This window comes from Emydura macquarii, unplaced genomic scaffold (genome assembly GCF_026122565.2).
Source record: "Emydura macquarii macquarii isolate MOO-44397 ecotype Brisbane River unplaced genomic scaffold, CSIRO-AGI_Emac_v2 contig_705, whole genome shotgun sequence".
In the NCBI taxonomy this organism is placed as follows: domain Eukaryota; kingdom Metazoa; phylum Chordata; order Testudines; family Chelidae; genus Emydura; species Emydura macquarii.
Genome location: NW_027130842.1, coordinates 9,592,932 through 9,616,752, shown reverse-complemented (window position 1 = coordinate 9,616,752; position 23,821 = coordinate 9,592,932). Strand labels below are relative to the sequence as shown.

Below are 23,821 nucleotides of genomic sequence, written 5' to 3'. Positions count from 1 at the left end.
ATAAAGAGATGGATCTGGATGACCTTGTAAACTGGAATAATAGAAATAGGATGACATTTAATAGTGGAAAGTGCAAGGTTGCACATTTAGGGACTAATAACAAGAATTTTTGCTATAAGCTGGGGACGAATCAGGTGGAACTGACAGAAGAGGAGAAGGCCCTTGGCATATTGATTGATCACACAATGACTACGAGCCATCAATATAATGTGACCGTGAAAAAAGCTAATGCAGTCCTAGGGTACATCAGGCAAGGTTTTTTCAGTAGAGAAAGGGAGATGTTAGTACCGTTATACAAGGCGTTGGTGAGACCTCATCTGGAATGCACTTCTGGTCTTCTGTGTTTAAGAAAGATAAATTCAAACTGGAATAGGTGCAAAGAATGGCTACTAGAATGATCCAGGGAATGGAAAACCTGCCTTATGAGAGGAGATTCAAAGAACTTGGCTTGTTTAGCCTAACCAAAAGAAGGTTGAGGGAAAATATGATTGCTCTCTATAAATACATCAGAGGGATAAACACCAGGGAGGGAGAGGAATTATTTAAGTTCAGCAGCAATGTGGACACAAGAACTAATGGATATAAACTGACCATCAGGAAGTTCAGACTTGAAATAAGACGAAGATTTCTAACCATCAGAGGAGTGAAGTTCTGGAACAGCCTTCCAAGGGGAACAGTGGTGGCAAAAATCCTAGCTGGCTTCAAGACTGAGCTTGATAAGTTTATGGAGGGGATGGTATGATGGGACAGCCTAATTTGGCAATTAAGTGATCTTTGACTACTAGCAGTAAATATGCCCAATGGTCTGTGATGGGATGTTAAGATGGGGTGGGCTCTGAGTTACCACAGAGAATTCTTTTCCGGGTGTCTGGCTGGTGAGTCTTGCTCACATGCTTAGGGTTAGCTGATCATCATATTTGGAGTCGGGAAAAATGTTTCCCCCAGGGCTTCTGCCATTCTCTGCAGTATGGGACCCAGGTCACTTGCTGGTGGATTGTCTGTACTATGAAGTTTTAAACCATGATTTGAGAACTTTAATAACTCAGTCATAGTTAAGGGCCTATCAGCAAAGGACACTTCCCTGACCCTAGAATAACCTGCCAAATGTCAAAGATCTTCTCCAAATCACAGAAGTACCAGAACTCTTCCAAAAAGTTACAAGAATTTTTAGGCAACCTATATATAAGATCTTGGCCAATGGGTTTTTTAAATAAAAAACATGGTATCTTATCTACGCTACTACTATTACTGTGAATTACTAAAAATGATATTTTAATGGCAACTAAATAGACTTAATATTATAGGCTGATCTTTTAAAAACAAATTACTTTAACTCTTTTTAGCCACGCAAAACCTATTTTTCTCTTCCTAACACAAATTTTTAATCAATGTCTAGAGACAAGACATTGTGTTCTTTCTTGCCAATTCCTATTCAGGGTCAGTGAACATGAGCATATCTATTGGACAAGCATTACAGGTTGGCTTTCCAAGCCTGACACCCTTGGTTGAAATCAAAATTTCCTTTCTCCTATGCGAGTTGCCTATACCTAAGCTACTGAACCGCACCCACACAGGCAAGACTTATTTTAAGGTGGCCTTTATTTGCCTTGACGTCACTGTAATAAGGACTATGTGGCATTTTATAGAGGAATCCACATCAACTCCCCCACCATATCTTGCTGAGAGATGCTGCTAGTTGGTCTGCGACTACTTATTGGATATTTACAGTTATCCTGCATCTACTGGACATTCCCCTATCTGCCACCTAGGGACCTGACTGATGGGAGTTAGTCACTTGAGTCATTTTCATTAATAGGAATCTAAATCTAAATACACCATCCTCAGCTTATATTAAATACACATGATGAAACTATGCTAGTTATGTTTAAGATGTATTCATTGATAATGGATAAAAATCAGAATAGCGAAAAATATTTACACCACACATCTGAAAACATGCAAGAACATTGGAAAAATGGAAGAATTCTCATCTACTAACAGGAAATATAAGATTTAAAGAACAATGTTATTCTTAACACAAGGGCCAAACCGTTGGTCCCACTAAGGGATGACAAAAAAGCAAATAAATTCTGTATCTACAATAAACAAATGTTATCCTATAATACAGAAAATGCCCAATTATGAAAACATTTTATGAATATGAGCCACTAGACTCACAACAGTAGTCCATAGAATAATTCCATTTTTAACAAAAGAAATTAAAAAAAACATTAATTCCAGTTTACTTCAGTTTGTTTGTCACAGCTAGGACAGTATAAATAGTTTCACTCCTGTTTTCATTGCATTTCACTTTCTAGTTTTCATCCCTTAACACAATTCTTTAAAATAGTTCTTGGCAACACTAATCATGGAAACATTACTGCATGTTTCAGGGCTTTTGGCCAAATGCAAAATGACAATGCCTTTTAATAGTTACATTAATGAATACTTTAGTAGTTGAGGGAGGTAGCTTCTAAATCACAACTCAAACAACAAAATCTAAGCATTTAAAACTTTGTATTACTATGAACGTATTTTCAGCCCAAATAATTTAAACTCTGACAAACATTATCTCTAAAAAGCCTTGACATAATAGCCAATTTTTATGTATAGTGAGACACCCACCCACCATCAAAAATGAAACAAAACAAAAACTCTTTTGCAGTATCATCTTAAATACAATAAAGGAAGTGGTTGAGGCAAAGCTAAGGGAAGAACACTCTGTACTTTGTCCCTGAGTTCATGCGGCCACAATATTTTAACCCTAAAAATAATCATTGAAGAGAGCACTGAATAGCAAAAACCATTCCTCAACCTAAATAAATTTTAAGAAAGCATTTGAAAGCCTCCACCGTGATTCACTCAAATATTTTGAAGTTTTATGGTATGCCAACACAAATAATTATCATCAAGGCTTTATGTCAAGGTACAGCATGCACAGTTAATGTCAACATAGATTTGAGTGAATGGTTTAACAGATACTGTTGTCAAACAAGGATGCATTCGCTCACCTGTCCTGCTTGATACTGATATTTAATTCACTATGACAAAAAAAAGTGTAGATGGATACAGCACAGGCATCATATGGTTTAACATTACATTAGAAAATTTAGATTTTGCCGACATCAGTTCTTCTAAGTAATAGCTCAATCAACACACAAGGAAAGACCAAAGACTGTTCAGCATTGCAAGAAAGACAGAGGTAATACTTAGTTATAAAAAAACAAATCTAATGAGAACCACAGGATTTCCTGACTCAAGCATTACATTAGAAGGCAAAGAAATACAAGCAGTGAATCAATTCTCATACCTTAGCAGTAACTGACAAAGTAGTGAGGATGTCCAGAAGGAAATAACATCACGAACTGGGAAGGCAGCAGTTGCTTTCACCAGTTTAAGCAAGATTTGGTCATTGACAATCTACAGCTTAAAGACCAAACTATGAATCTTCAACTTAAATGTTACTTCCATCTTAACAAATGGATGTGGAAGTTGGAAATCAATCAAAGGTATAGACAGGTGTCTCAATGTCTTGAAGAGCAAATGTCTGAGGAAAATAATAGGTATTAACCAGAATGAATTTATATCAAATGCCGAGATTTGTCAGACAGGTCAACCACTCATCTCCAAAGTTAATTAGAAAAGAAAATGAACATATTTGGGACATATACTAAGAATGAATCAGAGCATCTGCCATTGGGCAGCTAGAGGAACGAGCAACAGGGGCCAACCAAAAATATTCCTTCATTGAACAGTACTTAGAGAGGGAAAAACATAAGGGACTTAACAGAAAACGTTCAAAAGAGTGGCTCAGGACAGGAAGGGAGAGAGGAGCCTTGTTTGTGTCTGAAGTGATGTTTAACAGTACAGAAAGGATTCAGAAACGAGTTACAAGCTAATTCAATATACTAAAATGGCCATCATCACTGGAAAAGAAAAAGAATAATGTTAAAAATACTGGCACTGAAACAGAGATACAAAACAAGCTCTGGATGAGTGAGTTTGTTTATTCTTTAAAATATCTCACGTAAAAGTAGCCAGAGCAAAAAGACATCTTTTTGAACAGCTGAAAAGGTACTGATGCAGTGTCCCACATAATAAAGCTTCTGCACATTACAGACCCTCTTTTCATGGAGAAACTTTTATTTAGCATAATCACTTATCCATCCCTCTTTATGATCAGAATTTAGGCACAAAGGCTTTTCTTTCGCAGCTGACTTAGTAACAAGCAGCAAAGACTGAAAGACTAGGAAGTCTGTGCCAAAAACCAAAAAAACAAAACGCAAAACCCTGGATCAAGCAGCCAGCTGTCTGTAAAACGGGTTGTACATAGCAAACAAACTGAAGAGCATCATTCTCTGCAGAACAACATGCTTTTCAGTCCCAGCACAAAAGCTTCAGTTTAATGCGTTGTAAAGCTAGCCTGACAATAAATACAAGAAAAGGTCATTTAGATTGAACACAGAGTTTTGATAATAGGAATTATCTAATGCAACACATGGACATGTTCTTCTTTTACCCTGGAGACATTTTAAATCAAAGACGGGCTGGAGAAATGTGTCCACGATCTAACTTGTAATGAATTGTGTCTGTGAATCACAGGAAACAATATTTTTGCAGTAGGTAAAATGTGCAGTACAATTTACTAAGGTCAAAAAAGCAAAACAAAAGGACTTCACTCTCATTTAAAACTCCACTTTCTTTGAGATTCTCCAAAGTAATATTAAAGTAGATGAGCCATCATATTTTTCTCCCTCATGATACATGGATATGTCAGAGTCTTGACTGACAAGTAGTCAAACAAAGAGAAAGGCTTCCATTTTGAATTTATTGTAAATGCTAAAACCTTTCTGCCATATCCCTAAATGATATATATTAGCATTCCCTCTTACCATCTCTCTCCCCCTATCAGTTCTTTTCAGTGTCCTTAAATTAACATAGGGTAATATACTGTACAATTATTCATATTCACCCAAAAAGGTCCACCATACACAAAAGGAAACCACTGGAACCATGGAAAATATAGTAAATTATTCAATTAATATAATGGAGGTGTAAATAGGAATACTTTGATACAAGAAAGGTATTTATAATGAATAGGTAGGGAAGCCAAGCTAAAAAGCAGCTCATGTTTTTAACTGAGAGATTGCTTAATTGCTTATAACAATTGGGTATGCTATGAAAGTTATGGAATTAGACAATTAATTCATTATGAAATTTATTATGGAACTAGGCCACCAATTCAATATAAAGGTACTGTATGAATCATAGCTCAAAATAGCAACTTTCTGAACATGCTAAAATATATTCTGTATTTATGGCTAATCAAAACCAGACTTTCATCCATTCTTGTTCAGAGACATTTTAAAATATATTTTGAAATAAATTTCTTTTGTACATTTTGAATAAAAGTCAACTCAAAACTTCAGATTTTGTATAAACTAGCTTTTTTTTATAAAACCTGTAGCAAAAACTAATAGTTTTCCATGCTGTTTTCTTTAATTCCATTACAAACCATTAACAACAACATTCTTTCCTTCAGTGTTTGCAACCCAAACACCATAGCACTAAGGATCTAAAGATTGAAGAGATCAAACAAAAGTCAACTGATTTCAGAAATTTTCCTTGTCCTAGCCGAAAGAAAGTCCAAGCATAGAGAAGTAGTGGATGAAAAGTACAATAAAACAAGACACCAGTACAAATGAAAGTCGCTGTATAATTCATTTGGCGTCAGTTCAAGAGCTATGGTTTACATTGCAGAGATTCATGTAGATATTTTCTTCGAGTTTGTTCTACCTTGGTTTACACTCCAGAAGGCAGATCTTCAGATGGGCTAAATTGTCTTAGCTTCACTTATTTCAATACAACTGACAAATTTACCCCCTGCTGAGGATCTGCTCCCAAATTTCTATTCAAACAAATCCTACGCTGAAGTGCAACTCAGACAAAATTCAGATGCAAAACCATAAATCAGTCAAGGTTTACATTTGAAAGGTTTTACAAATTTCTGGAACTTTTCAATGAATTTTATGGGATTTGGGTTTATAAATCCCAGACTCCAGACAAGTTTCATATTTTTCATGTTTCATACTGCAATCGTTTCATACACTTCTTTTCCCCCATTGTATCAAAGGGGTCAAAGCAAAAAAGGAAGAGGAAAGACTTTCAATACCCAAACCTCCAAAAATACCTTAAGACAAAGATTTACAGCTATAGTGTAAAGTCACAATGTAGTACTCTGTAGGGTAAAATTTGCCAGAGAAAGAGATTTTAATCGCTTTCTTGGAGGAAGCTGAAGTGCAACATGCAGCAACAGAAGAAAGATAAAAAATGTATGAAGTATATAATGCTGAGAAGAACCTCATCTAGTTTCATGTTTTTTCATTTAAACATACAGACTTTTTTCCCACTCTGGGACAGATATGCATAGGTAACAACATATGAAAGGTCGTGCACTGGGAGGCAGCTGACTAACAAGGACTACAGATACCTAAAAAGCATAATTAATCCTGCTGTATGTTGCTTTTTATCATGTTTAAATTTAGCTATATTTTTAGTACACCAGGGCCATCATGGTCTGAGGAGGCACATACCGCAGCCCTAGGCTTTAAATGCTTCATTTTACTTCTTAAATGCTTCTGTGAGCATAACAGAAGGCAATGTAAAAGAACAAGAATTTGAAAACTAAAATGAAGCTTTTTAAAACCTCAATGCTGCTGTGCAAACCCAGTGTTGAGAGAACCAATAAAGCCACAATTCAACACCTAACAAAGTCAACAGGAACCTACTGTATCCAGGCAAAGGAGCCATTCAGACAACTGGAGTTCTCCAGCTTATTTTGGAATAATTTTTTTTATACATTGTCTGTTGTCCTTGGCAGCCAGAAGTAAATGAAAGATAAATACTGTAAAATGTTACTGGGGAAGAAAGAGCAGAATTAACTAAGAGTGAAGTGGTTTCTTTAACTACCCATAAGTAAGCTACTGTTTTCCTATTAATTCAGCAATATCACTTGATTTATATTTCCATCCACAACTTATGGTGTTATGGCAAACTGAAAAATTAAGTGGAGGTGTTTTCAAGCTATTCTACCTACTAAAAAAAAGTCACTTCAGGTGTAACAGCTGCCATTTCCTTCTCCAGTCTATTACAGTAATGGATGGCAATTACATTTCTGCTCAGACAAGCACAACGTACATAATGCTTAATTCTCTCCCATGCCTCTCTTTCCACCCTCCCTCCTCCTTCATTAGTTTAATGAACTTTAAGTAATTGCTACCATCTTAGTTAAGGTGCGGTGTTATTTACAGTATTTACAATATGATGATAACCACATCTTTGTGTCACACCTTACACTTAAATTAGTAAATTCAAAACAAAAAGCATATGCCTTTTATGATTATGTCCTTCTACTAAGTGTACACCCTGTTATATTTCCCAGTTTGTCAAATTACAGATACATCAAATGAAGCTTCTAATATGGTAGGGATGCTTTATGCAAAGCAAGCATATGAATAATTTCCTGTATATTCTAGACGACAGAGTTCTAGCGCTGTTTTACATTCTTTTGCCAAAACCAGACTCCTCTTGAGTAACAGCAACTCAGATATCACCTGATAAGTAAATTAAATATATTACAATTATAACTGTTTATGGACTTTATGTGCATATACAAACAACAGGGCAGTTTTGTCTGATTTTAGTGGCATTTATTACACAATTCCTAAGGACCCGAAACTCCCTCAGCATATCCAGAACGTCAGTAAGCAAACCTGGCTGGAATTCAACCATGGAAAAAGTCATCTGTGCTCCCCTTGGACAAATCTCTGCTTTAATACAGTGACAACAGCCAATTGGACATAAATCCAATTAGATCTTGCCCCACACAAGATACAGAAACACATCATGAGAAACATTCTGCTTCTGAGGACAAACAATCCAGGTTCATTAAGACCTCTATCACCAATCAGCTTTCACAAACCCCATTGTAGGGAAGAAAATGTCCATCATCTCTACTGCAGCCATGCATTGGCCTTTTAAAAACCAGTGCTGCAGTGAGGATGAACAGAAAGAATTACGTCCATCAGAGCTCTAACCTCTACCCCAAACGTTTAATCTGTAATGGGTCATATCTTCATATACAGAGGCCTAATGGGATGCATGATGCATACACTATATTATGGAATTATCCCAAGCCAGCAGAAAACTTCTTCAGCCTTCTGGGCAACACAGCAGGCTGTTATACCCAATAGAATGTTCTTGATGGCCAGCTGATCCAACAAAGGAAGACCTACAAAAAACACAATACCTGCCTGACAGGCTGCAGAGTTTTCATCCTTCTGGAAAACTCTAACCTTGCTGCATATTACATTATTTTACTCAGTAACAGATTTTATATTTCTTATACATTCAACAGCATCTCACATTACTGCTCTAGTTGCAAAAGCGACTTATAAGCACAGTCCATTTCAGTACTGTGATATTTGATTTTGCTTTAAATCCATTTGAAGTCTACTGTATACCTGGGATGTCTATTTATCTGGCCAGTGATTTTGAAAATAAGTTGAATGCAAAATATAATTAAAATAGGGTGAGAAGTGGTCATTATTTTTCAATTCAATGATACTGGAGAATGACAAAGAAACGTACCTGAAAACAAAGCAATGCTTGAAGAAAACTTATTTCATAAGCAAAACAAAACAGAATGGTAGTTGTTTCCCCAATGGGAAGAATTGCTCTGAAAAGCTTTATTCACAAAAGCTTGTTTAAAGTAAACATAATAGGCCAACATCATCCCTGCTGGGAGCAGGGGGCTACTCCATTAAGTTCAGAGCAGCTTCCTTCACCTACAGCTACACCAGGACTAAATTTGACCCTACAATTATACAAGCTGCTCCTTGGCTCCTTCCCCTTCAGTGTGACAGCCTTCCGTGAAGGTTGCGCTCTCTCTTTGGGGTTAGGCCCCGTTGGCCCCACCACCTCTTGGCACTGTACATCTGAGCTTTCTGTATGCCTGTCTCTCTCCGTGAGCTCCCTCAGGGAGTCCACTCGCTCTGGACTGCCGGGACCTCCACATCCAGAGGGTACAATGCAACCCCAAACTCTAAGACAGCAGTGACTCTCAGCCAGTGTAAAACAGAAGAGTTTATTGAACATCTGAACATAGCACAGGAAGTTCTCAGGGTCCTCGGGCCTAGAAACTTTAAGCACTGTCCATCTGGGCCTATCCCCCATCCAGGTGGCTCAGACTTCTCTCAGTTCCCAGTCCAGAAGACTCCTCCTTCTAATCAATCCTCCTAGATCACCTTCCCCAACAGTCCCTCCTTCATCCTTTGTCTTCGGTCCCAAGCCAAACGGTCATCTGGGCCCTCTCTCTTCTATCCTTTGTTCCTCCACTGTCTGAAACGAGCTGGTCAGGTCGTCGGGGTCCTCTCTCCTCAGCCCTTTCTTGTCCTACTGGTCAGAATCAGCTGATTTCCAAGATGGGACGGGCCTCCTGATCACCAGTTGCTAGGGTAACCAATCTCTGGGCCATCACCTGGGGTCCTAGCTACTAGGCAAAGTCACACCTAGTCCTCTGCAACAACAAACACCATCTCCCTCCACCTCATTAAATACGCCACAGATAGGGGATATAGACATGCACACAGTACTCATGCAAACTATTAAGAAATTAGGAAACCCATTAAGAAAATCCTCCCAGTTTTGTCTCACAATCTTTACTACAACTATGGCATTGGCCTTGAAAAACTGTGCTACAGTGAGAATGAACACAATGACCTCAGTCAGAGCCCTAACTTCTGTCCCATACACTTAACGGGTCATGGGTCATCTTGGCACTGGACTGAGGTTTGGGAGACCTAGGTTCCATTCCCAGGCTTTGCCCCTGACTTAGCCGTCGATCTAGGGCACGTCACTTCATTTCTATTTCTCCTCTTAACCTTTTCCTTGTCTGTTTAGATTTTAAGCCCTTTGGAGGCAGGGATTGTCTCTCACTATGTGTGTGTACTGCAGAGGGAACAATGGAGTCCCAACGTTGGCTGGGTGTTATGGTAATACAAATCACTATTATTAATAATAGATGCATCAGTAAATGTCATTTGTGTCAGCCAACTCTACCTCGTGCACAGAATAAACACTATTAACTAAGCACACTCTCACCCAGCCATTAACAGACAAGCTGCTTTCCTATCTCTCTCTCACACACCATTTCAATTTCCTTATTTTTCTTTATGTAGTGCTGTGGTGGAGTTTTTTAAAACTGTAACACATTTAACTAATTACCTAACCGTGATCATCAAACAGACTTTCACCATATCAAAGCAAAAAACGGAAATAGAAAGAAACCTGAAGAAAAGGCAAGAGAGCTTAAAGTTCGGCTTTTATGTTTTATAACTTTTTATTTACAGAAGTCTTCTGGGCACATTAACTTTTTGTGTTAACATCTATTTTTGTTCCACTTGCCTTTAAATGGGCACTGCCAATGCTTTGATAAATGAATTGAAAGATTGTCAAGGGAATTCATTGTAACTACTGTAATCACCCCTAACTCTTTCACTAAAACGCTCGTTTGTCTTGTCTATAAATTTCTCTGGCTCACATAAGAAAATGTATCAGTAGATATCAAAGAGAAAAATCTGACTCAGTATGACTGGTTGTGTGTAACAGCTCACTGCTTTCTCCTTGAGAAAAATATCTATGCAGGATGACAGAAACCACTAAGCCATGAGACTTTTTTTTTTTTTTTTTTTTGCCTGCAAGCCAGACACAATATACAACCTCAGCATGAGCCACCTATCTGCTTCAACTGAACAAGATCAGTAAGAACTCACTACATATCTATAATATTTGGATAACTATATTTCACATTTCACTTTCTTGTACCTGTTGCATCTGGGTATCTTATCCTCTTTGCTAAATGTCTTGTATTAACTTAAGTTTTTTCACACTCATATGTGTCTCATGATCATACCGTCTCCCGGTATCCTGTTCTAGATCTCTCAATTAAAAAGTATGTTAGTTTATAACTTTCTATATATGACAAATATAATCTGAATAGCAACAGCTACCTCCAGACTTTCTGGAGCCACATTAATGGGGAGAAATATTTTATTTTGCTCACTACCAGTGAAATAGTCATGAAGATCATCTACTAAGTAAGACAGCTGGCTAGGTACTACTCATATTTTTAGAAGTGGTGTTTGCTTACAGGGCACTGGTTAATTCCTTTACAATCAGAAGATTCCTATCACTCATCTCCCAGTGTTCCAAGCCCTTCTTCCTTCTTCCTATTGCTTCACTCCTAGTGCTTTTCCCACAGGGGAAGTATATCACACAGTTTTCCCCTTAGTACTTATATAAACATAGAAGTGAATATGCATCCCTATGAAACAGGTATATAGAAGGTCAGTTTAAATTTTCCTAGTACTACCTTTACACTGGCTGTTCTGCTCAAACATGTCCTGAAAGTGTAAGAAAGATATCATGAACAAGGAAAGTATTGATACCCTACCTATTTTTAAAGTCCAGATTCATTCCAACATATTTAAAAAGACAACAAAAATGGTGGAGCAAACACGTACCCCATTCTTAGAGTGAATACCATCTCTTAACCCATGGATTTAAATGAACATCTCTTTACACAGTACAAAACCATCACCATCTGATCTACTCTCCAATTACAAACGCAGAAAGAGCCTAATTCATATTTCCATCATCAAAAGATATACATAACTCACTGAAGAGCATGAATTCTTGGCTTACAGAATTTTCTCATATTTTTGAAAAAGTCTCTCCCCCCTTATAGTAAGTTCTTTACATTTAGTTGGGCACATTTTTGCTACAAAGTGGCTTCAGAATAAAGAAAAATGAATTTACATAATTTTTTTTAAAATGTCTACACACAGTTTGCTTTTCTAGCTTACCTGTCATTGGACTCTATTTACTATATCCTTTCTCAGCTAAAATTTCCATTTCATGGGCTAGATGATTAAGAAATGCTAAGTAGGTCTCTTAACACATCGAACTTCTGAGTTTTCTTTAAAAAAAAAAAAAAAAAAAAAAAAAAAATCATCAGCTATACATGCCTGAATATTTTCCAGCAGGGTAGCTTGCAACAGATATTAGGAACTCAACACGTTAGCCGCTACTCACTCATTCTCTTTCTCTTTTTTAAAACTGCTTCATGTTTTTTCTCTATAACATTGTTTTCCACTTTTTCATAGCTGATCTTCAGCCTGTTGCTACTTTATTGGGAGGTCGTTAATGCGACATCCAGTAGCCAGTTGACGACATTAGCACGTTAGTGAATTTGCACAATCCCGAGGTGCTGAACTCACTTTTTAGCCATTCTATGAATCTCCCGTTTAATGCATTTAAAGAATCCACTGCAGATGTCTTAAACCTTGAAGGTAATTAATTAAGTCCCACTATTTCCAGACTACATAAAAAAACAATTTGTCACTGCATGTAAAATGGTATAATTGAGTATTACAAATGTTTTCAGGCCAAGTCTTACTATGAATTATTTAGTTCATCTGTCCTAATTAAAGACGTATTGGAGGATTAATGTCCCATAACCTGACAAATTACTAAATAACAAATTATCCTTATAATGACCTCAACCTAAATGTAAATAACCCAAGAAGTAATTTGTATGGGTTTACAAAACTCCTTGAAAGAGAATTTTCCCCTGGAAGTTTATGTTCAGCACATAGTTCTTCAATCTGTATTTAGTAAAAATTTATGATCAAATACGAACCTGGGGAGGGGGGAATTTATCTATTAGCATTCATTGTTTTTGTCAGCAGTTTTGTGTAAAAATCAACTCACAAAATTATTTCTATAAACAGAGCAGTGATTTTCACGTAAGAGAATTTAGTATATTGTTACATGGTAGCTTGGATGGTCTCATGAAAACACAGCTTATGGGAAATTATATTTAACAAATGCATTTATCAGTTATGGACTCTGCATTATAATTCTGCAGTGTATATTACGGACCAGAGAAGATGCAATCAAATGTAGTCAAAGGTAAATATGGGGTCCAAAAATGTGTGCAGAGCTGGAATATAGTTCAGATCCACAGAAAAGTAACAACTGTCAACATTTACGTCAGGAAGAAAATTGGATAAGAAGCTTTTGCTATCCATAAAAAGAGTTTCAGAACTATATGGTATTACTATTAAAATATTATATATTAATAGTAAGAAAAATACACTAAAAGAAAATAATATCAAGCACTAATATAGTAAAGTTTCATTTAGGAATGACAGAGTATGTCATGTTGATGGAGGAGTGCCATTATTTATGAAAGAAAGTATAGTTAAATATAGAAAAAATCTTAAATGAATCAAACTGTACCATAGAATCTCTAAGGATAGAAATTCCATGCTTGAGTAATAAGAGTATAGCAGCAGGAAAATACTACTGACAACCTGACCAGGATGGTGATGGTGATTGTGAAATGTTCAGGGAGATTAGACAGACTCCAAAAAAGAAAACCCAATAATAATGGGGGGATCTCAACTATCCCCATATTGATTGGGTAAGTGCCACCTCAGGATGGGATGCAGAGATAAAATTTCTAGACATTAATGACTGCTTCTTGGAGCAGCTAACCCTGGAACCCACAAGGGGAAAGACAATTTTTTATTTAGTTCTAAATGATGCACAGGATCTGGTCCAAGAGGTGAACATAGTTGAACCGCTCAGTAATAGCAACCATAATGTAACTAAATTGAACATTTGTGTAGGGGGGAAAAATACCAAAGAAACCCACCATAGTAGCATTTAACTTCAAAAAGGGGAACTATACAAAATGAGGAAGCTGGTTAAATGAAAATTAAAAGGATCAGTCACAAGGGTGAAATGCCTAGAAACTGCATGGAGACTATTTAAAAACACCATAACAGAGGCTCAAACTAAATGTATGCTCCCCAAGACTAAAAATGCCACCTGTGCTAAACAAAGTAAAAGAGGTGGTGAGAGGCAAAAAGGCATCCTTTAAAAACTGGAACTCAAATCCTACTAAGGAAAATGGAAAGGTGCATAAACTCTGGCTTGTCAAGTGTAAAAGTATAATTAGGCAAGCCAAAAAAGAATTTGAAGAGCAACTAGCGAAAGACACAAAAACTAACAGGAATAATTTGTTGAAGTACAACTAGATGATCAAGTTTGGAGAACTACTAACTGTGGTATCTAAACGATCGCCTAAATCAGCCTCTATCAGATGACTGGAGGATAGGCTGATGTAAGGCTGATTTTTAATAAAGATTACACAGATGATCCTGGCAATTACAAGCCAGTAAGCCTAACTTCAGCACCAGCCAAATTGATTGAAACTACAGTGAAGAACAGAATTATCAGACACATAGATGAACACAATATGTTGGGGAAGAGTCAACAAGGCTTTCATAAAGGGAAATCACATGGTGATCCAGTTGTTATAATGTACTTGGATTTTCAGAAAGCCTTCGACAAGGTCCCTCACCAAAGGTTCTTAAGCAAACTAAGCAGTCATGAGATAACAAGGAAAGTCCTCTCCCAGATCAGTAACTAGTTAAAAGATAAGAAAGAAAGGGTAGGAATGAATGGTCAGTTTTCAGAACGGAGAGAGGTAAATAGCAGGGGACACCTTGGATCTGAACTGGGACAACTCCCTGTTCAATATATTTATAAATTATCTGGAAAAAGAGTTAAACAGTGAGCTGGCTAAGTTTGCAGACAATACAAAATTACTCAATACAGTTAAGTTGAAAGCAGACTGTGAAGAGTTACAAAGGGTTCTCACAAAACTAGGTGATTGGGGAACAAAATGGCACATAAATTCAATGTTGATAAATGCAAAGTAATGCACATTGGACAATGTAATCGCAACTATACAAACAAAATGATAGGGTCTAAATTAGCTGTTACCACTCAAGAAACAGTTCTTGGAATCATTGTGGATAGTTCTCTGAAAGCATCCGGTTAACATATAGGGCAGTCAAAAATGCTAACAAAATGAATCATTAGGAAAGGGACAGATAATAAGACAGAACATATTACAGTGCCATTGCATAAATCCATGATATGCCTATACCTTGAATACTGTGTGCAGTTATGGTCACTCCATCTCAAAAAAAAAATATTAGAAGCAGCAAAGGTACAAGAAGGGCAACAAAAATGATTAAGGATATGGAACAGCTTTCATATGAGGAGAGATTAAAGAGACAAGGACTGTTCAGTTTAGAAAAAAGATAACTAAGAGGAGAGATGATAGAGGTCTATAAAATCATGAATGGTGTAGAGAAAGTGAATAGGAAAATGTTATCTACCCTTTCACATAACACACAAACCAGGAGTCACCCAATAAAATTAAGAGGCAGCAGGTTTAAAAACCAAGCAAAAGGAAGTTCTTCTTCAGACAATGCATAGTCAACCTATAGAACTTGTTGCCCGGGGGAGTGATGTGTAGAAATGTAATGAGGTTCAAAAAAAGAAGTAGATAAGTTCATGGAGGAGAGTTCCATCAACAGCCTTTAGCCAAAATGGTCAGGGATGCAACCCAGTGTTCTGGTGTCCCTATGCCTCTGTTTGCCAGAAGCTGGGACTGGATGAATCACTCGATAATTGCCCCTTACTGTTCATTCCCTATGAAGCATCTGACTCTGGCCACTGTCAAAGGACAGGATACTGAGCTAGATGGACCATTGGTCTGACCCAGTATGGCCACTCTTATGTTCAAAATGTGTAAAAATATTGACACTTCTTAACACCTCTGTGAAGCAGGGAAGAAAATTGCTCAGGAAATTGCCCTGGTCCTACAGTGTCAATGTCAGAGCTCAAATTAATCTCAGTTCTTGGCTTCTGCCAAGTCTGTGCTTAGACCACTAAATCCATCACACTCTGAATTTTGGGTTTTTGTTTTTGTTTTTAAGCAAGAATAGAATAACCCTAATAATAGTATTTCTAGCATGAAGAAAAGATTCAGTGCACCCATTTTTATACTAACTTCAGTTAGTTTCATTCCTTGTTCTGCATCTGGAGAAATCAAAACCAATATGTAAACTGCGGTCAGATTGAAGACAACCAACTGCTCAAAGAGTACTTAAGAGCACTTCTATTTCTCAATATTAACTCAACTATTAACAGTGTCTCCCTCTTAACTTTGTACAGAGTTGTTGCTGAATTCACATTCCAGAAAATAAAGGCTCTCCCATCAACAGCAGTGCAAGTTTTCTCTGGGAATAAAATGGAGTCAGATTAGCAAAGGAATCTTCTCTCTTGGGTTCAGGAAGAAACAATTTTATGAAAGATAATAGTTCACATCACTCTGCTCAAACATATTTTGAATCTAGCTCCCCACCACAACTGGATTAGTGCCTGCTGAAAACTAGCTGTGGTCAGGCTGTCCAGCCACGAAACATAAAGCAGTACTATACATGATCTTCCTCATATTTTTACTTAGGTCTACTCCAAAAATCACATAAAAACTACATTAAGTTCAACCCTCCACACATTCAATGCATTTCACAACAGGAACAGAAATCAAGACAAAAGGTCAGCTGTCAGAGGAGATATAAGAGAAAGACAATCCAACCGAGACACTCCCCATCTAACACTTTTTGAAGTTACTAACTTGTTTTGTTCTGTTTTATATAAGTGTAAAGTTGTGAGACCAGAAAGGTCTTTAAATCACTTAATGAGCAAAATATAGCCCACCTTAAAAGTAATGTTCCAACAGAAAATGTAAACCTAAGGATAAATACACTTTCCATGCTTCACCTCCCCAAAATAGTGGACCTCTTACATGACACAGGTAACATGTATGCCAAAGGGTGATGGGTTCATGCATTTGCACAACACATACCTGCCAGCAGCCAATTCATGGTTCAACACTGAAAATAACCTTGGATGAGGCTGGTTACCTGCCTTCTTTCAAGGTGCTATGATGGCAGCTAACGATCTGAGGAGGGATATGGGAAACACAGTAGAATGTAGTGATGGCCTCATAACCCACCCACAGGAAAGGAAATCTAAAAGAAAGTCAGCAGCTCACATCGCTGAGGATTGCAACTAGTAAAGAAGCTGGACTGCAGGATTATGAAATAAATTGAATTTACGAACCTAAAATATGTGAAAGGGATAGAAACCTCCCGCCAACCCACATGTATCTGTTAGCTCCCATCAGTATAGTTGACTGAAAGTTTTCATAGTTTCTCAGAATTTAGGGGCCAAAACAAACCATTAGATCATCTAGTCTGACCTTCTGTCTATTGTTAGCCATAAAATTTCACCCAGTTATCCCTCTGCGGAGCCCAATAAACTGTGTTTGGCTAAAGGTATCCAGTCTTGATTTAAGGACATGAAAAGATGGAGAATCTACCACTCCACTGGGTAGTTTGTCCTAGTGCTTAATTACCCTCACAATCATAGACTTGTACCTAATTTCCTATTTGAATTGTCTGGCTTCAGCTGCCAGCCACTGGTTCTTGTTCTCTGTTTCTACTAGTTTAAAGAGCCCTTTAATACCCAGTATTTTCTCCCCACGAAAGTACCTATATGCTGTAGTCAAGTCACCTCCTGGTCAGCTAAATAGACTGAACTCTTTAACTCTCTCACTATAAAGTCTTTTCTGCAGCCTTCAACTCACTTGTGGCTTTTTTCTGCCTTCTCTTCAATTTTCCAATACCCAATTTAAAAGGTGGACAGCAGAACTGTACTCAGTATTCCAGTATCAGTCTCAGCAATCCTGTATGCAGAGGTAAAAATTACCTCCCTACCCCTCTCTTTATACATCCAAGGATTGCATTAACCCATTTTTGCACCACATTGCCCTGGGAGCTCATGTTGAGTTGCTTGCCCCCTATAATTCCTAAATTTCACTTTCCAGGATACAGTCCACCATTCTGTACATATAACCTGCATTCCTTGATCCTACATATGAAACTTTGCATTTGGCTGTATCAAAACACATTGTTTAAATGGGCTCATCTTATTAAGCAATCCAGCTCACTCTGTATGACTGTTCTTGTCCTCACCTTTATTTACCATTTATGACAGAAGTGGTAATTTCCTGCAATATCCCTGAAAAACCTTATTTTACTAAATTTAACTATCTTTGGAATCCACTGTATTGAAGCACAGGTTATGTATTACTGAAGGCCTGGATGATCAAAGGACTATGCTGAACAATATGGCAGACAAGACTGGATTTTTGGGACAATACATGTGAAGTGGATTTCCTTTGAAATATCCAGGGGAAGATGAATGAAAATTCTCCACCCCCTCCCAGTTATGCAAAATCCCATCTTTTTGAAGCCATGCCCTGAGGAAGGGACTATTGCTACTGATTTCTTCTCAGAATCTGAAGATGAAAAGGGCCAGGCTCTATAAAGGGAAGACTGTGCGTGGGGGCGCTTGTTCTGAACTGAAGTGATTATGAACCTGTAACCACAGGAAAAAAAACCCTAGTTAAGGTTTGAAGAACCGGTACCTACCATAGCCCCCACTGGATTTGGGGTGCAAGTTGCCCCAATTTTATCAGCAGTGGTTTTATATTTATCTTCAGATTATAGATGAAAATGTTAAATACCATCAGAACTAGTACTGCTCCTTGCAGAATCCCCAAGAAACACCCACATTCAGTGACTGTTCTCCACTGACAACTAATTTTTTTAGATGTATCAAACGCCATTTTACTAGCCTTGAATTTATGGAACTAGATGGTGGGTGGGTTAATTAGCAACTGAGTAATTAACAGATGATTTCAGTGGGGTTTTTAGACACAGAAGGGGGGAGTGCTTTGGGTCTTATGACAGCATCCTTTAGTCTTTAAATTAGAAACTGAACTGTACTGAGTTGAAATATAGTAACAATATATTTTGTACACATTTGTAAAAGATTGTTTTTTAAATTTTGGGAGGTGTGAAGAATAACTTTAAAGAGGCACCAGGAAAAATAAAAAAGAAAGGAAGTGCCAAGATAAAGTGATGTTTTCAACTGGAAAATGCAAGGTCAACACTGATTTAACTGAAATCTGGTGAGAAAAGTTTTACCCAGAGGTTTACCACAGGAAAATCCTGATAAGAAATTACTTCTTCTCATGAAATTTTCAAGTCAATCAATATGACAGTTCCACAGTTAGATGAGAAATAGCAAGGAATCTTCAAGCACTCTTCTTACAAAGGCATCCCATAGTGTTAAGGCTGCTTTTGATAACCAGAGAGGAATCATTTTCTGACTCTGGAAATGCTGAAACATGGGTGTAAAAGAAAAATCAATGTTTTTGGGTTTTTTTACTTCTTTTAATATCAGGCAGTGATGTTTTTTTCAACTGTTTTGGATGTCTCTACATTAATCCCTCACCAATAAGCATCAGATTTGAAATGCTACAAAATAAGTCCCCAAAAAAGGATATTTTGAAAAATAAGGACACCAAATTTTAAGAAATATAAAATCAAAAGCATCACCCCCATTAACAGTATTCACTAGAAAAATGGAATTTTTTGCATGGCATTATATATTTTACACTTTATAATTTGTGGAACTCCTGGATTAATTCTGTCATTAAAAGGATAAATTGTAAAGCACAAAAATGCCACTATGCCCTTTTTGCATTCAATATCTCATTAAAATGTTTTCCTATTATACTTCCTCACACAGACTTACATACATACATACAAACTTGCATTAATGCCAGATTTTTCTCTCTCCCAATCTCATTTTGGGTAAGAATTTTATAGGTCAAGATTAAAGCAGAATCTGCACTATCCCACTGCTATCCAATGAGAGTTTTATTGGGATGTGATTTATAGATTTTTGAAATACCATCTCAACTTTACAGTAATTATGAATGTATACAATGTATATAATGTTTACATTTAAGTTTTAAACTCTGTTTACTCACACCATATTTTAAAATATGAAATGGAAAAAGGGACCTTGAAGATAACCAGAGAACACAGAAAAAAGTTCTAGATTTAATTCACTGTAGTATTAGGCACATTTTACTTTGCTGTTTCCTAAGTCATTTTTATTGTGCTTTACTTAATTTGCTGGATATCTTCCTTGGTATATAGTAGGTAGTGAAACACTCTTTGAAGGAATATGCACTTAGAATCAAGACCTCAAAACTAAACAAACAAAATTTAAAAGTAATGACTATCAGGGGGCATTTAAAATAAACTGAACATTAAAAAATTTCTAAGCTGATTCTTAGCTTGTTTTTGCATTTTCTACCCTTTTACAGAACAAACTGATGTGCAAGTTACTTCAATTTTATGTATATTTATACACAACTGAAAAAAAATGTATTCTCAACAGATTTCCAGAGTAATTAGAAAATCAGACCAGCATCACTCATTCACTGGTGTAAGGAGGGTCATCAACCCCTTTTCCCCACACACACAAAACCAACTGCTCCTTTCCAAGATGAAAATAGTGTCCATGAGTCAACAGAATGTGACCCACACCTCTCTGCCCCAATACTGTACCAGTGCCAAAAAATGAAAAACAAACAAACAAACAAACAACCCCACAAACCTGGGTACACTTTTTTGCCTTCTGTGGACTCAATTATGAGGGCTTATACATTTTAGGGGGAAAAAATATCTCCTCCCTGAAGCTGCATCTGGTTAAATAACTCTGTCCAGACTGGAGTGAATCTGACTTATTGAACATGCAGTGCTATTTGTTTAAAAGATGAACAATACGAAGTAATCAGATACCATTGTGTGTAACTACTATCACCAGTTGTCAGATTTCAACTCAATTTTGTAAAGCATGTCATTCAAAATCCAAGTGATTGTTGTACCTATTAAATAGAGAAGGAAAAGGGTTGAGTCTTATGGGTCAAAACTGTATAACCACAGGCTACAGGCAGTAAGCCAGGAACGTAACAGGAAAACTCAACTAAAAGGAAGATACGAGTTAAACTTAGCCACTGACTACTTTGACTTACAAGTTCTTCAATGTGTACATTCTACCAAATCAGCCTGCAACAATTCAATGGGTCAGTTTCAGAGGTGATGAGTAAGGGGTGTAATTTGCATGACAATAAGTAGGTATGGATCTAAGAAAATCTGAGTTGGCACAATTTACAAACGGAGGGAAGTGGAAGAGAGTGCTTTAATGGGCTCAGACCATTAAAAAAAAAATCAATCATTTGGAATGAAATTCTGTACAAGGTTCCAAAGTCATTGCCCATCAAGAATGTTATTGACAAGGGGATAGACAGCTGAACAACTTAGACAATGTGAAATCTAAAAGTCAGTATAGCAATGAAAACTGGAAACAGTTTGAGAAATACTTTGTCACTATGACAGGAGATAGACTATCCTAAGGCTGTTAACTATAAGACATGATATAGCTACAATCTAAAATGCCACTTAAAAGAGGAAAAGTACCTTTTATCCTAATGGTATGAAAAGTAGTTTCTAGCATTCAGAGCCAACTTTAAATTATGACCAGGAGTAGATGACCTAACTTTTGTTTTAAATATCTTTGCCCAGAGGCTAAGCTTGAATTTTCATACAACCGGAAATGAGCCCTTCTCAAAACCATCCTAAAAAGAAATTAATATGGAAATATATATCAGAGCAAACAAGCACAGAAATCTTTCCTTCCCTTAGCACAAAGATAAAAATCACTAATCTGCTTTATAAACTCTAAGAAAAGTTCAATTTTTCCTACAAATTAGTCAGATCCACCTCAATATTTTCTATTGCTCTGGAAGGGATATTGGTTCAATGATCTATTGAGTCTTTCATTTTCAACTAGTATGATACTTACAGGCTAGATTATGCAAGTTAAATGTCACAGGATGGTGCAGAGCCAAACCATTTCTGGTGGGAGCACTGACAGTAACTACCTCTGAAAGCAATGTCTCCCCTAGACCTCTGTGTGCAAGGAGGAGGTACACAAATTGTACTGTTCCTAAAGCTGATCCATACTGATCTCCCTGGTGTCCCAGACCTGCTCTGCAGACCAGTGTGCAGTGCTGTGGGGTTATGCATCTGGCTTGGCTGTCCTCAACACCTCTTTCCAGGTGATCTGCCCTTGCACGGGCTACACAAATGGTAGGAGTAAAAAAGTCTTTTCTGGGCTCTGCTCCACGCAATGGTAGAGTGTGATCTGATTCTATATAAATGGGATGTTACAGCAGGTAGAAATTTCTTTCACTCAAAAGTTCTCAGTGAAAAAATTCCTTTGTGAATTATATGAAAAAAAATAGAAATGTAATATTTTAATGAAAAATCAGAGAACTCAATTACACAGTACAATAGCAAATTAAGCAGTAAAATCATTTATAAATCAATAATTTAATGATTTAATAATTAAAGAGTTTTTAAAAAACAATCAAAATAACCTGTCCACTTCAACTTGAGATTCCCTGTTTATGCATCGCAGGATCACATTAGCTCTTTGGTCACAGCATCACAGTAGGAGCTCATGTTCAGCTGATTATCTGCAATGATTCTGTTTTTCAGAGTCACAGCTTCCCACTGACTTTAATTAAATGCAAACTTTTTTTTAACAGAATGCTTTACAAAATGTCACATTTTGTACATTCCAAAATGGTACTTTTTGTGTTGAAAATAGTAATATTTCCATATGATAATGATCCCAAGTAAATAATATCTTCAACATTTTAAAAATGTCATACTTCACTTCCCACTTTACATCAAAAGTGAAATATCACTGTTTCAATGTCATCGCTGTCATTTTGTGCAAGTTTCACAAAGGCTAAATAAAATTTTAATTGTTCCTCCTAAAACATTTGCTGTCTTTTTACAGCCAAATATGGAAAAGGGCAATAAATTTTTCTATTAATTATAATGAAATCAATGTGTTCTATGTAAAAATACTTTTCATACATCCATCCTCAATACATTTCAGAAATACCCAGAAACTTCTCCACTGTTGCCACCAATTTCATAAATGCATTTGTTTCCCTCTCTCCAAACAGACATTTGAAAAGAGATTTAGATATCCATATTGCTGACCTTTGTTGAGCCAATAAGAAGCCATAAAAGAGTATGTGCAATCTGAATTCCTAGAGCATGAGTTCAAAAGAAACAGGACACGAGGATGTAGACTTTTGCATATTAAATCTAATTAGTTAACAATTCCAAACCTGCTTATGCAACACAAAGTCAACCTTCACTGTCTGTCGATTCTTCCTGGAGAAATACGTTGGTGTAAAGCTATTACACCCCATGGCATCTCCACATCCTCTGTTAGAGATGTGCCATTCACTGTAGGGGTAGTAGAGAAAGAAGGGGATGTGTCAGAGCAAGATTCAATGTGCCTCTGCTGGCCCGATCCTGCACCAGCTTCATACGTTAAAGCTGCCCTGACTACAGAAGACTCAAGAAGCCAAGATTGGCTTTCTGTGACACTCCCATCATCCTTATGCCTGAGGTCTGCTTGAGTTCAGGGGAGACATAAGCCTTTAGTAACTTTTCACGTCTTTCAGTTGGACTGCCTGGAACAGAAAAATTCAGTTATATGACAAATTTTCTGCTTTCGACATTTGTTTTCATTCTGCATTGGAGTGAATTTTGAAATTCGAATTTTCAAAAATATTCATGAAAACATGAGAACCCCACCTCCAACTAGCCAATAGTTGAGCTGTTACGGAATTTAGCTGGGATCAGGGAAACCCAGGCTCAATTCCCTTTTCTGAAACAGGTACAGCAAGGACTTGAATCTGGCTCCCTCTCATCCCATATGAGTGTCTTAAACACAGAGCTTTTGGCAACTCTGGTATCTCTACCCATCCCTCTCTAGAAATTCTATCTGGGTCCTGAGAAACCTTCCCAACAAAAATTTCATA

The 23,821-nt window shown here is 37.1% G+C and overlaps 1 protein-coding gene across 2 annotated transcripts in view; it reads right to left on the bottom strand.

Moving 5' to 3' along the window:
* SAMD5 (sterile alpha motif domain containing 5) overlaps positions 1-23,821 on the bottom strand; it is a 372,001-nt gene that overhangs the window by 50,527 nt on the left and 297,653 nt on the right. Inside the window, exon 3 of one of the 2 annotated variants that reach the window (XM_067542376.1) lies at positions 9,230-9,510. The exons of the other annotated variant lie outside the window; for it this stretch is intronic. Coding sequence (XP_067398477.1) covers positions 9,454-9,510 — 57 coding nt within the window. The 3' untranslated portion in view covers positions 9,230-9,453. Of the gene's footprint in view, positions 1-9,229; positions 9,511-23,821 lie in introns of those variants that run through there. 2 annotated transcript variants of the gene reach the window in all.